At 43.8% G+C, this 13428-nt stretch overlaps 1 protein-coding gene across 1 annotated transcript; it reads right to left on the bottom strand.

Moving 5' to 3' along the window:
• Positions 1 to 3629: 3629 nt before the first annotated feature.
• On the bottom strand, positions 3630 to 6724 carry LOC146634848 (uncharacterized). The gene is made up of 5 exons (XM_085349973.1): positions 6694 to 6724; positions 4525 to 4566; positions 4179 to 4445; positions 3859 to 4098; positions 3630 to 3769 (listed from the first exon to the last, which is right to left on the bottom strand). Exons 1-5 carry the CDS (start codon positions 6722 to 6724, stop codon positions 3630 to 3632), a joined length of 720 nt encoding a protein of 239 aa, XP_085206099.1.
• Between the last annotated feature and the right edge of the window lie 6704 nt (positions 6725 to 13428).

Below are 13428 nucleotides of genomic sequence, written 5' to 3'. Positions count from 1 at the left end.
GCCCTCATCTGGGACTCTCCTCAGCTCTTTCTGGGACAGTGGCGCGGCTGCCCCTCTGTTGGTCTTCCTTGGTCTCTTGTGTTCTGGGGGCCTCTGGATGTCTGGAGTTTTGATCTCCTCCATACCTGCTTCATGCCCTGGAGGACGGGGCTGTGGCCCCCCCACACCCTCTAGCAGATCATTACATGAAGGAACCTTTTAAAAACAAGCGCGTCCATGCTCACAGGTGTACACACCGGTGATCACACACACAAACTACACCCTTTTTGGCTCCTACCTCAAAACACACTGTGTGCTGTCGATCTTACAATAATGTTTAATATTTAGTATTACTGTTATAGTCACATAGATCATCGTGATGTTGTTTATGCGATTGCTCTAGTCTTCCTCTGCTTGTTTTCTTTTTTCTTTCTCAACAGGTGATCCAGGGAAAGGAAAAAGAGAAAAAAAAGGTGATGAAGCAGATTTTCATTGTCTTTTCTCTCTCTCTCTCTTCTCCTTTTTCTTTCTCTCTCCTTCTGTTAACTTTCTTCTGAACTTTTCTTCTTGTTTTTTTTCTCGTCCCCGAGTCCAGTCCGGCCTGATTACAATAACTTATAAAAATAACTAATAAAGATCAAATAAACTATGACAATCAAGTGGACCAGTATTGCAAAAGGCCCACTTGGGAAAGTAAATCTGTTGGGCATTTGTCTTGGCCTTCAGACATAATTCTGATTGCTACAGTGCCAGACAGGACACACACACACACACACACACACACACACACACACACAAAGAAAAAGATAGACCTGAAAAGCTCAATTGAAGGCCGGACAGCCCTGATGCCAAAGGATCCCAAGAAGCAAGTGGTCTCACCCGAATACCTTGGTACCTCATACTGAATCTTGTCCATGCCCGCTATCGCTCCCCACACCCACTATCAGATCATTACACGGAAAAACCTTTTGAATACAAGTGCACACAGGTGTGCGTCAAGATGAACCGAATCAATCTTTTGGGACTGCAGGGAGGGCACTGGCTGCCTCGAGAGTGAAATGCCGTGACCTGTTATTGGAGATACAACATCAGGAAATCTTTATATGGTTTTAACCTGCTGTGCCCAGAAAATGGCACAGCTCATGGTGTGTTTGAAAAGCTGGGAAATCTAATATTGGATGCACTTAAGCTGCAACTGGGAACCAGCAAAGTAACACATTCACATTTAATGAAGTTTGGTGTGAGTGAGCAAGTATTTCACTGAGGCAATTCAGTTCAGGGGGATGTGTAGGCTGGGATATCATCCACGTAGGCTTCTAGTTGAACAGCGTTGACCAGCCTCATCAGGAATGTTGCTCGTTCACGTCTGCTAAATTTTTAAATCCAAAACTTCAATTATATTGTACGAAATGGTCACGTGTGACAAAAGCATGTATGCATGATTACAGTTTTTACTGCCACGAGGACTGGACCGGATTCTGGACCGGAGTTTTTCCCATTTTGTGGATAAGCTGTCGGTCCACCGTTTACCTCAGCTGTCAATGCTGGAGCTGAGAAATGTCCACTTTTATTTACTCTCAAACAGGGTGTAAAACTTTGTGCAAGTTAATAAAGCTCACTGCAGACCGAGGACAGCCATGCTGAGGTGAGCTGTCGACGATATGCTAAACTGTTGGTTAGCGTTGGTATTAGCCTCTGTTAGACTGTGCCAGCTGCAAACAGCAGCTAACAGAGGCTTTTCCACTTTCCTTGAAGTGGATCCTTCATCATTTGTTTGTATTCATGTGTTTTTGGCAGTTCTAGTAAATTGTAAACTCAGTCAAGAAAATCTAGATAAATGACAGATTTGTGTATGAAATGTTTTTAATTATAGTTTTTAAAGTACTTCATCTGCAAACAGACTGTTTTTCAATGAGGCCTAATACTTTTCTTATGTTGAAAGCTGATAGAGGACAGGGTTTGATGAATGTCTGTGAGAGATTAGAGATTCAGAACAGAAACGCTAAGGCTGCTAGTGTTTGTCTTTATACCATTTTTCTTGTATCCACTGATATTAGCTAATAAATGTACGGTCTGCACATTTCTTCTGTGTGTGATGATGATTTATTTGTATAAAGAAAAAACTAGCTGTCACAACACAAATCAGTCAAATGTCTGATGTTCTACATATGTATATGTGTGTTACAGTGCTGCATTTCTGTCCTGACCTTTGACCCCATGCTCAGACTAAAGGTTCACACAGGCTGGTGTGTAAAAACGGCTAACAATGCATTTCTGTGTAAAGCATCATTTGTAGTAAACATTTAATGCCTGTTTCAGTTTTACACAACCTGATGGAAAAGAGAAGGAGAGCAAAGGTCAGTGAAGGGAACGACTGTAGTGCAAATACAGGTGATGTCAGTGAGGATGTGACCCTGCTGCCCTCTCCTAAACAGAGGAGACATTGTTACCCCAATACTGTCAGGCCAACATCAGCAATAAAACAGGGAAGATGTGGGGTTAATGCGCACTAATGTTAAAGAAGATTGTGTCACAGGGTTTTAGAGAAGCATTACATGTTAACTACAGTAGCTCCATAATGAATGAGTAACACGGGAAAAAGCTGTCCTGTAAAATTCAAACAAATCAAACAGTTGGAGCTGTTTAGTAAAGGAGCCGCCGACTAATATCATGTAAAAATGTTTAAGAATTCAAGAAAATTACCGTATTTCCCGGACTACAAAGAGCACCTGAATATTAGCCGCACAAGCTAAAATCAGGGGAAAATCCTGTTTTGTACATACATTACCGCACGTGACTAAAAGCCGCCGGTGTTTCAATGTTGACTTATCATATGTAAGAGAATATGCACAAAGTGAATTGTCAGGAAAGAGATGGCTGTTTGGAGACACACCCCTTTTATTAATATTTTGAAAAACAAGTTATGGGTACATATTTGCATAACTTTTTAGGTATATGTACAAGTAGCAGTAATTACAAGTACAAAACATGTACTGTGCTTCATAAATGGGTAACAAATGTAGTACATAACAATAACCTACAGCACACCAGAAAAATAGCTTCGGACTACTGTTATGTATGAACCAAGAATTATTGTGTGCTATGCAAGCCATCGCCAGTAGGGGGCACCACGCCCAGTTATGTGTGTGTGTTACTTCTGTGTTATCCCAATAAAGAAGAAGTCAACTTGTAAACAAACTATTGTGTGTGCAGTCTGACTCGGCATAAGCTCTAATAGTGTATTGACACTACAGTGGAAATATAACAACTACCTTTTAGGCTCAGGTGCAGTGACACGGCTTTAACAAGAAGAAAAGTCAGTCATTCACCATCTTTCTCTTCTTCCTGCCACTAAAACCACCAAAGTCCTCTTCTCCAGTGTCGGATACGAACAGGCTCAGGGTGGCTTCCTCATCCACTCTCCGCTTCTTTCCTTCGTTGTCACTTTCAAAACCAAAGAAATCCTCGTTGTCAGTGTCAGAGTCGAACACCCTCTGAAGGGCCGTGGCGGTGTCCTCCTCTCCATCATGCAGCAGTCCAGCCCTTCGAAATCCGTTGGTGATCATGGATGTTTTCACACTTTTCCACGCTGTCAGATTCCACCGGTGGAGTTGAGCATAACTTGCTTCTCGCAAGTTTATCGCCGCTCATCATCCACGCCTCCTGCTGAACGCGAGGAGGAGGAGGAAGGAGGAGGAAGGAGGAGGAGGATGGGAGATATGAGTGGTGATGGTGGTTGTTGTTGTTGTTGCTCTTTCTGTTGTTGCAACAGAGATTGGTGTCACAGAACCTGCAGGAGAGATGAGGAAGCTGGTTAAGTCAGTTTATCATCAGCTTAGCAGATTGGCTTTAAACAGGAAGTGATGTCAGTGTTCTGACCTCTGACCCTCAGAACGCTCTGAGGAGATGATCCAAACTCATCAGTAGAACACCAGTAGAGACCTTCATCAGACTGCTGCACGTTAATGGTGATTATGTGCTCTGATTTAGGTCCAACAGGACGTCCATTAAAGTAGAAATAAGCTGCAGCTGTGCCACCAATTTTGTTTTTACAGGGTAGAGTGACATCACTTCCTGTCCTCACAGGAAGTGCAGGGATCTCCAGGATCACTTCTTTATCTGAGGAAAAGACCCACAGAGTGAGTTAGAGGTGGTACAACAGTCTGCTGTTAGTCTGATGAAATGAATGACTTCATTACCTGATACAGTGATGTTGACTTCTTCACTCTTCTCTCCAGCTTCACCTTCACACCAGTAAACTCCACTGACTGGGCTGAACTCATCAAAAACACAGGATGGACCATTGAACCTCCCGAAGCCCCGCCCCCCTGCTCCACATGACTCAGTCCCACTTCCTGTGTCCCTCTTCACCGTCCATCCATCAGAGCCCAGCTGACCTTCACATGTCAGAGACACTGAGGCTGCTGTGAAGAACTGCTGAAGGTTTGGACTGACGCTCAGAGAGACTGGAGGACAGACGGACAGTTTCTATCAGTGTTTACACTCAGTGTTTGTCCTGGACCATGGTGCACTTCATCTACTCACCTGCACAAACAGTCAGTGCAGACAGCAGCAGCACACACACACCTGCAACAGGTCAGAGGTCACTGAAGGTCAGAGGGCAGGAACCTGTTTCAATCTGGTCTTGTTCCAAAAACATCACATTAAAGGGGGGAGACCTTTAATTCGCTTTGAAGGTTCTGTTTAGGTTTTAAAAGTACATTTAGACTTATAAACATCACACAAAGCGCCAGCTCAGTTTTAACACATGCTGACGAAACTATGTTGGTACACTTGGTCTGAATGAGGTGGGCGTCATATCTAGGGATGGGTATTGATAAGATTTTCACGATTCCGATTCCATTTTCGATTCTGTTTAACGATTCGATTCTTTATCGATTCTCTTATCGATTCTTTTTAAAAAGGAGAACACTAAGGTCGATTAGCTTAGAACTTTGTTTTTTATCTTCTCTTTGAACAAGGTAGAAATTTAGGAGTAACATGGCCTTACAAACCCAGCAGTGAGATCTTAAGAGATCCAGCCTACGGCTCTTCAATGGGGTGTCACAGGGTCCCCAGGAAAAAAATTGTAAATGTAAAATAATAAAATAAATATTCTTCTGTAGCAATAACAAAGTAAAACATAAATTATTCTGTAGCAATTACACAAGAATATCCAGTAATGTCCCTGCCTACAATTAAACACATTCACTTACCGAAAATCGGGGGCATCTGCTGTGGCAAATGGGTGCAAGCCTTTTACCACAAACTTAGTCACTGCTCGTGACATTCGTCTATCCTGCCTGAAAGGAGAAGCTACCTGTAGACTGCAGCAAGAACTGCCAGCATCTGAGCCAGACTCTGTCTCTCTCATCACGGTCACCTAAATGCACAGTAATGTCAGGTTTTGTAATAAGGCAGATCGCGCTAACATAATATGCACTGTTAGTTGATTATTTACCTGCCGCATTAACGGGAGAGGACGTGCAAACGTTAGCGCTGCTGCTGGGTTGAGATTCACGAGTCCGGAGCGGAATTAAAAACACGACATTCATTTAAGGTCATCGCGTGTTTTGTGAGCAAATGCTTTTGCATATTCGTAGTGTTTCCTCCCTTAAATGAAATATCTACTTTTCAAGTACTGCAAGTTGCCCTGTTGTCATCCGTTCTCGTAAAGTATAACCAAACTTTTGAGCCGCTTTCGCGCCGTGTTTCCTGCCAGGTAAATGACGCTCCGCAACGTGGTGACGTCATTCGGGGCGACTGGAATCGATAAGGGAATCGTTTGCAAAAATGGCAAACACTTCCAAGGAATTGAAGCAGTGGGAACCGGTTCTCAACAAGAACCGGTTTTCGATACCCATCCCTAGTCATATCTGTTTTGACAATCCAACACCCTGCACCTAAACATTTCCCAAACTAAGCAGATTTTGGGGAATTGTTGATTATTGGAAGCAGAAGAGAAACTGCTCCCCACTCAGGCTTCATGAAGACTCAGCAGTTTGGATGGATGGGCAATGGGGAATAAAAGAGTAAGGGGTACAGCAGGCAAGAAAAGCATTCTCAGGATTAAACAGTCAGAACTTATAAACCAAAGCCATGGGATAAGGGTTAGTTGTTTATTCAGCATCAGCTGCTGAATAAAAACCTGGAGAAGCTGCTTCATTGATCTTTATTCACAGGTTTGAGTCCCAGTTTGCTTCTGTTTGAAGCTCATCATGAGAAAAATAACAAAATGCACAAAAGTAAGGTAAATGACAAAAAACAGTCTCCAGTCCTTTCATTAGAGTCCACATGAAGGAAAGTTTGCTCTCTATAGTGGAAGTGAAGACTACATAACAGAGGCAGACCAGAGGAGCATGTGGTACCTGCAGCTAGCAGCTGTGGTTTCCTGAATGAAAGTTGATCTTCGATAAAAAAAAGAGGTTGCCTGACTTCTCTACAAGTCAACAGGTTACAGACAACAAACTGGATATGAAGGTCCAACTCTCTGAGTCCAGAACACACGATGGATCTGAACTTTAAAACAACAAAAACACTAAAGAAGAAGAGTGAACTCTTCTTCTCGCATAAACGTAACTTCAGACTTTTGACAGACCTGAAGAGATTTCATTTTAGAGTCAGTCAGTGAGAGCATCCAGCACACACTCTGTTACTGTGTTATAAGATAAATGAACGCTATGAGTGAGTGAAGGATTTCAGCGTTTGACTCACCGAGGAGCAGAGACACAGATGAAGTCTTCATGTTGTCGGGACGACGACTGGCAGCAGAGTGACACCTTCAGCTTCACCACTTCCCTGTCAAGATCATCACGCTGCTGCTTCTGGACAGCGAGGACGAGGAAGAGCTGGTGATGCGCAGTTAGCTGATTTGGATCAAAGCTGGCTCCTTATTTGGTACAGAGGAGGGAAGTAGAGGGCGGAGGTGGCTGTGAGCTGGGGTTTAAGAAGCTGCTGTACATCCAATCATCCAATCAACACTTAGGAACTCTTTCAAACCAGCAATCAGCAGCATCCACCTGCCTCAACAGTCAACACACACATATCCATACTCACATCTCAGAGAAAGCAGAGAAAGATGCACACCATCCCGTGGGAGGAGCCAAACGTCTAAAAATATTTGACCATGTGATCATGTATCATGAAATTTATCCCCACCCCAAAATCAAACATTTCTCCCCTAAAAGAAATGGACTTGGGGTTCAGAGTGTGTTTGGGGAGTGTGGGTTCATCTTGTCTCCACACTGGGTGAGTGCTGAATATTTGTATATGTGTGTATGAGGGTGGTGTATGTTTGTGTCTGTGTGTGCATGTTTGTCTATGTCTATGTGTCAAGTCAGGTCTCACATACTGGCTCACTCCCGGTGGCTGCTTGGCATCCGTGACTCCGTCAGGCTACTTTGGGGGGTGGAGGGCCCTCAAACCTCGGGCCGCTCTGGTGCAGCTGGCTGCCGGCCCTCTCTGACTTCTGCACTGTGGCTGCTCGGTGACATCCCATATAGGCATCTCTTCAGCTCTTTCAAGGAGGGTGGAGCATCTGCCCATCGGGTGGTCCTGGGGGGGGGGCTGAATCTATGGCTCCCCACACCCACTATAAGATCGTTACACGGAAAAACCTTTTGAATATAAGTGCACACAGGTGTGCGTCAAGATGAACCGAATCAATCTTTTGGGACTGCAGGGAGGGCACTGGCTGCCTCGAGAGCGAAATGCCGTGACCTGTTATTGGAGATACAACATCAGGAAATCTTTATATGGTTTTAACCTGCTGTGCCCAGAAAATGGCACAGCTCATGGTGTGTTTGAAAAGCTGGGAAATCTAATATTGGATGCACTTAAGCTGCAACTGGGAACCAGCAAAGTAACACATTCACATTTAATGAAGTTTGGTGTGAGTGAGCAAGTATTTCACTGAGGCAATTCAGTTCAGGGGGATGTGTAGGCTGGGATATCATCCACGTAGGCTTCTAGTTGAACAGCGTTGACCAGCCTCATCAGGAATGTTGCTCGTTCACGTCTGCTAAATTTTTAAATCCAAAACTTCAATTATATTGTACGAAATGGTCACGTGTGACAAAAGCATGTATGCATGATTACAGTTTTTACTGCCACGAGGACTGGACCGGATTCTGGACCGGAGTTTTTCCCATTTTGTGGATAAGCTGTTGGTCCACCGTTTACCTCAGCTGTCAATGCTGGAGCTGAGAAATGTCCACTTTTATTTACTCTCAAACAGGGTGTAAAACTTTGTGCAAGTTAATAAAGCTCACTGCTGACCGAGGACAGCCATGCTGAGGTGAGCTGTCGACGATATGCTAAACTGTTGGTTAGCGTTGGTATTAGCCTCTGTTAGACTGTGCCAGCTGCAAACAGCAGCTAACAGAGGCTTTTCCACTTTCCTTGAAGTGGATCCTTCATCATTTGTTTGTATTCATGTGTTTTTGGCAGTTCTAGTAAATTGTAAACTCAGTCAAGAAAATCTGGATAAATGACAGATTTGTGTATGAAATGTTTTTAAGTATAGTTTTTAAAGTACTTCATCTGCAAACAGACTGTTTTTCAATGAGGCCTAATACTTTTCTTATGTTGAAAGCTGATAGAGGACAGGGTTTGATGAATGTCTGTGAGAGATTAGAGATTCAGAACAGAAACGCTAAGGCTGCTAATCTTTGTCTTTGTACCATTTTTCTTGTATCCACTGATATTAGCTAATAAATGTACGGTCTGTACATTTCTTCTGTGTGTGATGATGATTTATTTGTATAAAGAAAAAACTAGCTGTCACAACACAAATCAGTCAAATGTCTGATGTTTTACATATGTATATGTGTTACAGTGCTGCATTTCTGTCCTGACCTTTGACCCCATGCTCAGACTAAAGGTCCACACAGGCTGGTGTGTAAAAACAGCTAACAATGCATTTCTGTGTAAAGCATCATTTGTAGTAAACATTTAATGCCTGTTTCAGTTTTACACAACCTGATGGAAAAGAGAAGGAGAGCAAAGGTCAGTGAAGGGAATGACTGTAGTGCAAATACAGGTGATGTCAGTGAGGATGTGACCCTGCTGCCCTCTCCTAAACAGAGGAGACATTGTTACCCCAATACTGTCAGGCCAACATCAGCAATAAAACAGGGAAGATGTGGGGTTAATGCGCACTAATGTTAAAGAAGATTGTGTCACAGGGTTTTAGAGAAGCATTACATGTTAACTACAGTAGCTCCATAATGAATGAGTAACACGGGAAAAAGCTGTCCTGTAAAATTCAAACAAATCAAACAGTTGGAGCTGTTTAGTAAAGGAGCCGCCTACTAATATCATGTAGAAATGTTTAAGAATTCAAGAAAATTATTTCACTTTCTTGTACACAAACCAAAGAAACTTCCAGACATTTCACCAGAAAAAGATGAATCTGTTGATCTCACAGTTTTCCATGCTTTCATCTCCTCAAGTCTCCTCACGTAGTGCAGACTTTACTCAGTCAAGAGTCCAGCTCGTTCAAAACTCTGCTGCCACACTTTCAGCATATTTAAAAAACAGCGCTACACTGGCTACCTGTGATTTTACCATATTAATGGCTACTTTTAAAGCGTTCCTTGAGCTTGTTGAGACCCACATTACAAATGATGTTACATCCTCAGATCAGAGCCCCAAATAAAGCTTATTGTTATTCATGTTTTTATTATTGGCTCCAATGGAGAGGTTGTTGTTCAGTTCCACCTGGAAACACAGATCCCGTTTGAGTTGCCTCAGGAAGCTCATCTAGTGCAAAACTGCCAAATCAAACATGCTGAGCTACCGGCTCCACCTGTTTATTATTTATTAATAATAAATTATAGAATGTGTTACTGTTTATCTGCAAGACCTTCATTAGGAACCTGGAATTTTAAATCATTATGCTATTATTATCATTTCAAAATGCCAGTCACTGGCTGTCACTACAGGTCTGTGCTGGACTTTCAGTAACAGCCACTTCCATGCAACAACTGCCTGAAACATAGTACACTAAAAACTCATTCTTTACAAATCCCTTTGCAGCTCTGGCAAAAGCCTGCTTTTAGTAAATGGTAGAAGGACTGGTTCTTATGTAGCACTTATATAGCGCTACTCTGACGCCACAGCCAGGGTTCAGTTTGTCAGCAAGAGATTTTTATTTAAACAAAGGAATAAACTGAAGGCTTATTTTTGGCCAAGACAAACATCAAAGTTGAAGGCAGCTGGACATTTGGATGCAGAATGTACACTTTTTAAGCAATGGCAAGAAAAACAGATGAGCAGGGCCTTCATACTGAAAAACAGGACAAGCTCTAAATCTTAGCAGGGAGCTGACGGGACTGGCAGAGAGAAAATCCTCTTCTTCCCATCCTCCTTTAAATTTGATCTGGGAAACTCCATCAATAACTCAGCCCTGATGCACAAGAGAACGAGAATGAGTAGATGGTTAAAAGAGAATCCAGGAGATGGAAAGACAAGAAGAATAGAGGAGCAAAGAAATTATCACAAGGACCCACAGTGGACAAAGGGTCATAATCATATTTTGTGAAGCAATAAGTTGTTGGATAACAGCTGAATGTGTACCTGCAGTGTCCTCGGACTGGAGAAAACAACATGTGAGTGTGTATCTGTAATTTTATTGGCTGATTGTCTGAAGTTCATATCCTGATAGGTGACTTGACTCAGACTTGATGACAGCGTCCTTTCTGCAGGAATGAGAAAGACGAGGATTTAAACACGAGACAAATAATAAAAGATTCTAAACCGAAGACGTCTGCCAGCATGGAGCACAAACTGGGAGTCATCAGGACGCTACAACACAGAGCGAACACCATCCCCACAGACACAGCAGCCAGGAGGAACATCACATCAAGAAGGCCCTGAGTAAATGTGGTTATCCCAGCTAGTGATGTGTCGGTCGCGAAGGAAACTCTCAGAGCCGACTCTTTGACTCTTTGGTGTGTGGTAGTAACAGGTAAATGAACATATTTTTTAATATATATGAGTGCTTGTGTATAAATACACAAACAATACACACATGCTTTCATGCTTTCAATTGTGTAATTTAAGTGATCTGCTCTGCTTTGAAGTTCAGTTAAAGCTAGAAATGTGTTTTGGAGTTTGCACGTGCTTTGTGTCGTGGTCCTCGTGCCTCGCTGGCTCACTCTGTGTTTGGCAACATGTTTTGTTTGTTTTGTTTCCTTTGCGCTCTCTCTCCTCTGCTGGGGCGGTGCTCATTACGGGCCCCGCCCCTGGCCCACGCACCTGTGCTCACCGTCACACCTGCAGCCGATCCCAGCTGATTTGGAGCACTATTTATGACGGCGGACCTGAACCTGTATCTGTGAGTTTGAGACTATCCCTAACCTGGACGTCTCTCTCTGTGTGTATATAGATCTGCCCTGGACCCGAGAGAGTGTGTGTGTGTTTGGAACCCACTGAGAGCATGTATGGGATTAATCCCTGCTTCCCCCCGGACCCTGGAGCCCCGGACCGTTTTTAATTAAAGCAACAAAACAACCTGAAGAGCCGCTTGGGAGCCGGAAGAGCCGGTTCTCTAAAAAGAGCCGGAAATCCCATCACTAATTCCAGCTGGACTTTTGTCAAAACCTGTAGTGATACTGTTGTGTCAGGAGTATCGGAGCAGCTGAGATGCATTTTTTCTAAACACTGGGTCTCTGTGGAATTTAAACCCCAAAACACGCTGCGCCAAAAATTGTTCCACCCCAAGGATCGGGTCTTATACTTTATCAATGAAAGTGTCTCTATATTTTTCATGTAAGATAAGTTCTCTGCTAAACAATGTGAATGGGGACAGTTTATAATTGAATTATAGTATATAATCACATAATTATTAAGGAAAATTTATTTTTCCATGTAAAATGTTTAATCTAATGAGCTCTGGGGGGTTTGACACACTTTATACCTATTTTTTTGTTCCAAAACAGCAAAGCTGCAACCAGAATAAGATCTAGAAGACCCAGAGAACCCAGAGCAGCTACAGGTGAGATGATGGAGGAGGACGATGTAGAAGGAGGGGAATTGAGATTGGTAGTTGTTGTTGGTGGTGGTGGTTTGGTGGCACTTGGTGAAATGGTGGTGGTGTCATAGACATCTGCAGGAGAGATGATAAAACTGGGTCATTGAATTTATTATAAGCTCAGCAGGTTTGCTTTAAACAGGAAGTGATGTCAGTGTTCTGACCTCTGACCCTCAGAAAGCTCTGATCCAAACTCATCAGTAGAACACTGACTGATTTTCAGTTGCAAACGGGACAGACATGACTGTGGGATAGGACAGGGGGAAAGAATGAAAGAAAGAGAGGGAGAGAAAGAAAGAAAACCAAAGGGGAGAAGAGACGGTGAGAAGGGGGGGAAGAGAGAGAAAAAAACAAAACTCCTGGGTCACATGTATGGAGAAAAAAAAAACAGAGGAGACAGCAAACAACAAAGAGCAACATAATAAGAAAAAAAAAAAAGCACCATCACAATAAACTAGCTAGTCATAGATATCAATAGTTACTAAATAATAAACGATATTGTGCAACACGCAAGATAGACAGCGCACAGTGTGCTTTGAGGCAGGAGCCAAGAAAGCTGTAATCCGCGTCTGTGAATACCCATGTGTACACCTGTGTGCATACCTGTGTGGATCAGCATGCTTGTATTCCAAAGGTTTCTCCATGTAATGATCTGCTAGGGAGTGTGCGGAGCCACAGCCCTGTCCTTTATGGTATCAAGCAGGTATGGAGGAGATCAAAACTCCAGACATCCAGAGGCCCCCAGAACACAAGAGACCAAGGAAGACCCACAGAGGGGCAGCCGCGCCACTGTTCCAGTAAGAGCTGAGGAGAGTCCCAGATGAGGGCTCACTCAGCAGCCGCGGAGCAGAAGCCAGGGGGAGTTGCAGTGACGCGCCCGTGAGCTCCGCCGGCAGCCAGCTGTGCCTGAGTGACCGAGCCCCAGGCCGAGAGGCCGGGGGCACCCCACCTCCGAAATGGCCCGAGCGAGCCCCAATAAGCGGCCGCCAAGGAGTGAGCCGGTGTGTACCCGGACGCCCACCCCCAGATACAAAGAACCACCAACGCACCGACACCTGAGGGAGTCCGCCACCGGCAGGGGAAGTGGTGCAGTGCAGGGATCTCCAAAATCACTTCTTTATCTGAGGAAAAGACCCACAGAGTGATGTAGAGGTGGTATAACAGTCTGCTGTTAGTCTGATGAAATGAATGACTTCATTACCTGATACAGTGATGTTGACTTCTTCACTCTTCTCTCCAGCTTCACCTTCACACCAGTAAACTCCACTGACTGGCTTGAACTCATCAAACAAACAGGATGAACCATTGAACCTCCCGAAGCCCCGCCCCCCTGCTCCACATGACTCAGTCCCACTTCCTGTGTCCCTCTTCACCGTCCATCCATCAGAGCCCAGCTGACCTTCACATGTCAGAGA

The sequence above is a fragment of the Diplotaxodon limnothrissa genome, linkage group LG3, assembly GCF_057381915.1.
Source record: "Diplotaxodon limnothrissa isolate DT_005_m linkage group LG3, D_limnothrissa_male_GT1.1, whole genome shotgun sequence".
In the NCBI taxonomy this organism is placed as follows: domain Eukaryota; kingdom Metazoa; phylum Chordata; class Actinopteri; order Cichliformes; family Cichlidae; genus Diplotaxodon; species Diplotaxodon limnothrissa.
The sequence above is the reverse complement of the archived record's forward strand: the minus strand, read 5'-3'. Positions and strand labels throughout refer to the sequence as shown.

Bases quoted from the DNA above. Each gene is read 5' to 3' on its own strand.
- LOC146634848 (XM_085349973.1), bottom strand. From the start codon at position 6,724: ATGAAGACTTCATCTGTGTCTCTGCTCCTCG. The intron at 4,567-6,693 runs GTGAGTCAAACG...GACCTGTTGCAG, and splicing joins ATCTGTGTCTCTGCTCCTCG to GTGTGTGTGTGCTGCTGCTG. The intron at 4,446-4,524 runs GTGAGTAGATGA...TCTGTCCTCCAG, and splicing joins TGCACTGACTGTTTGTGCAG to TCTCTCTGAGCGTCAGTCCA.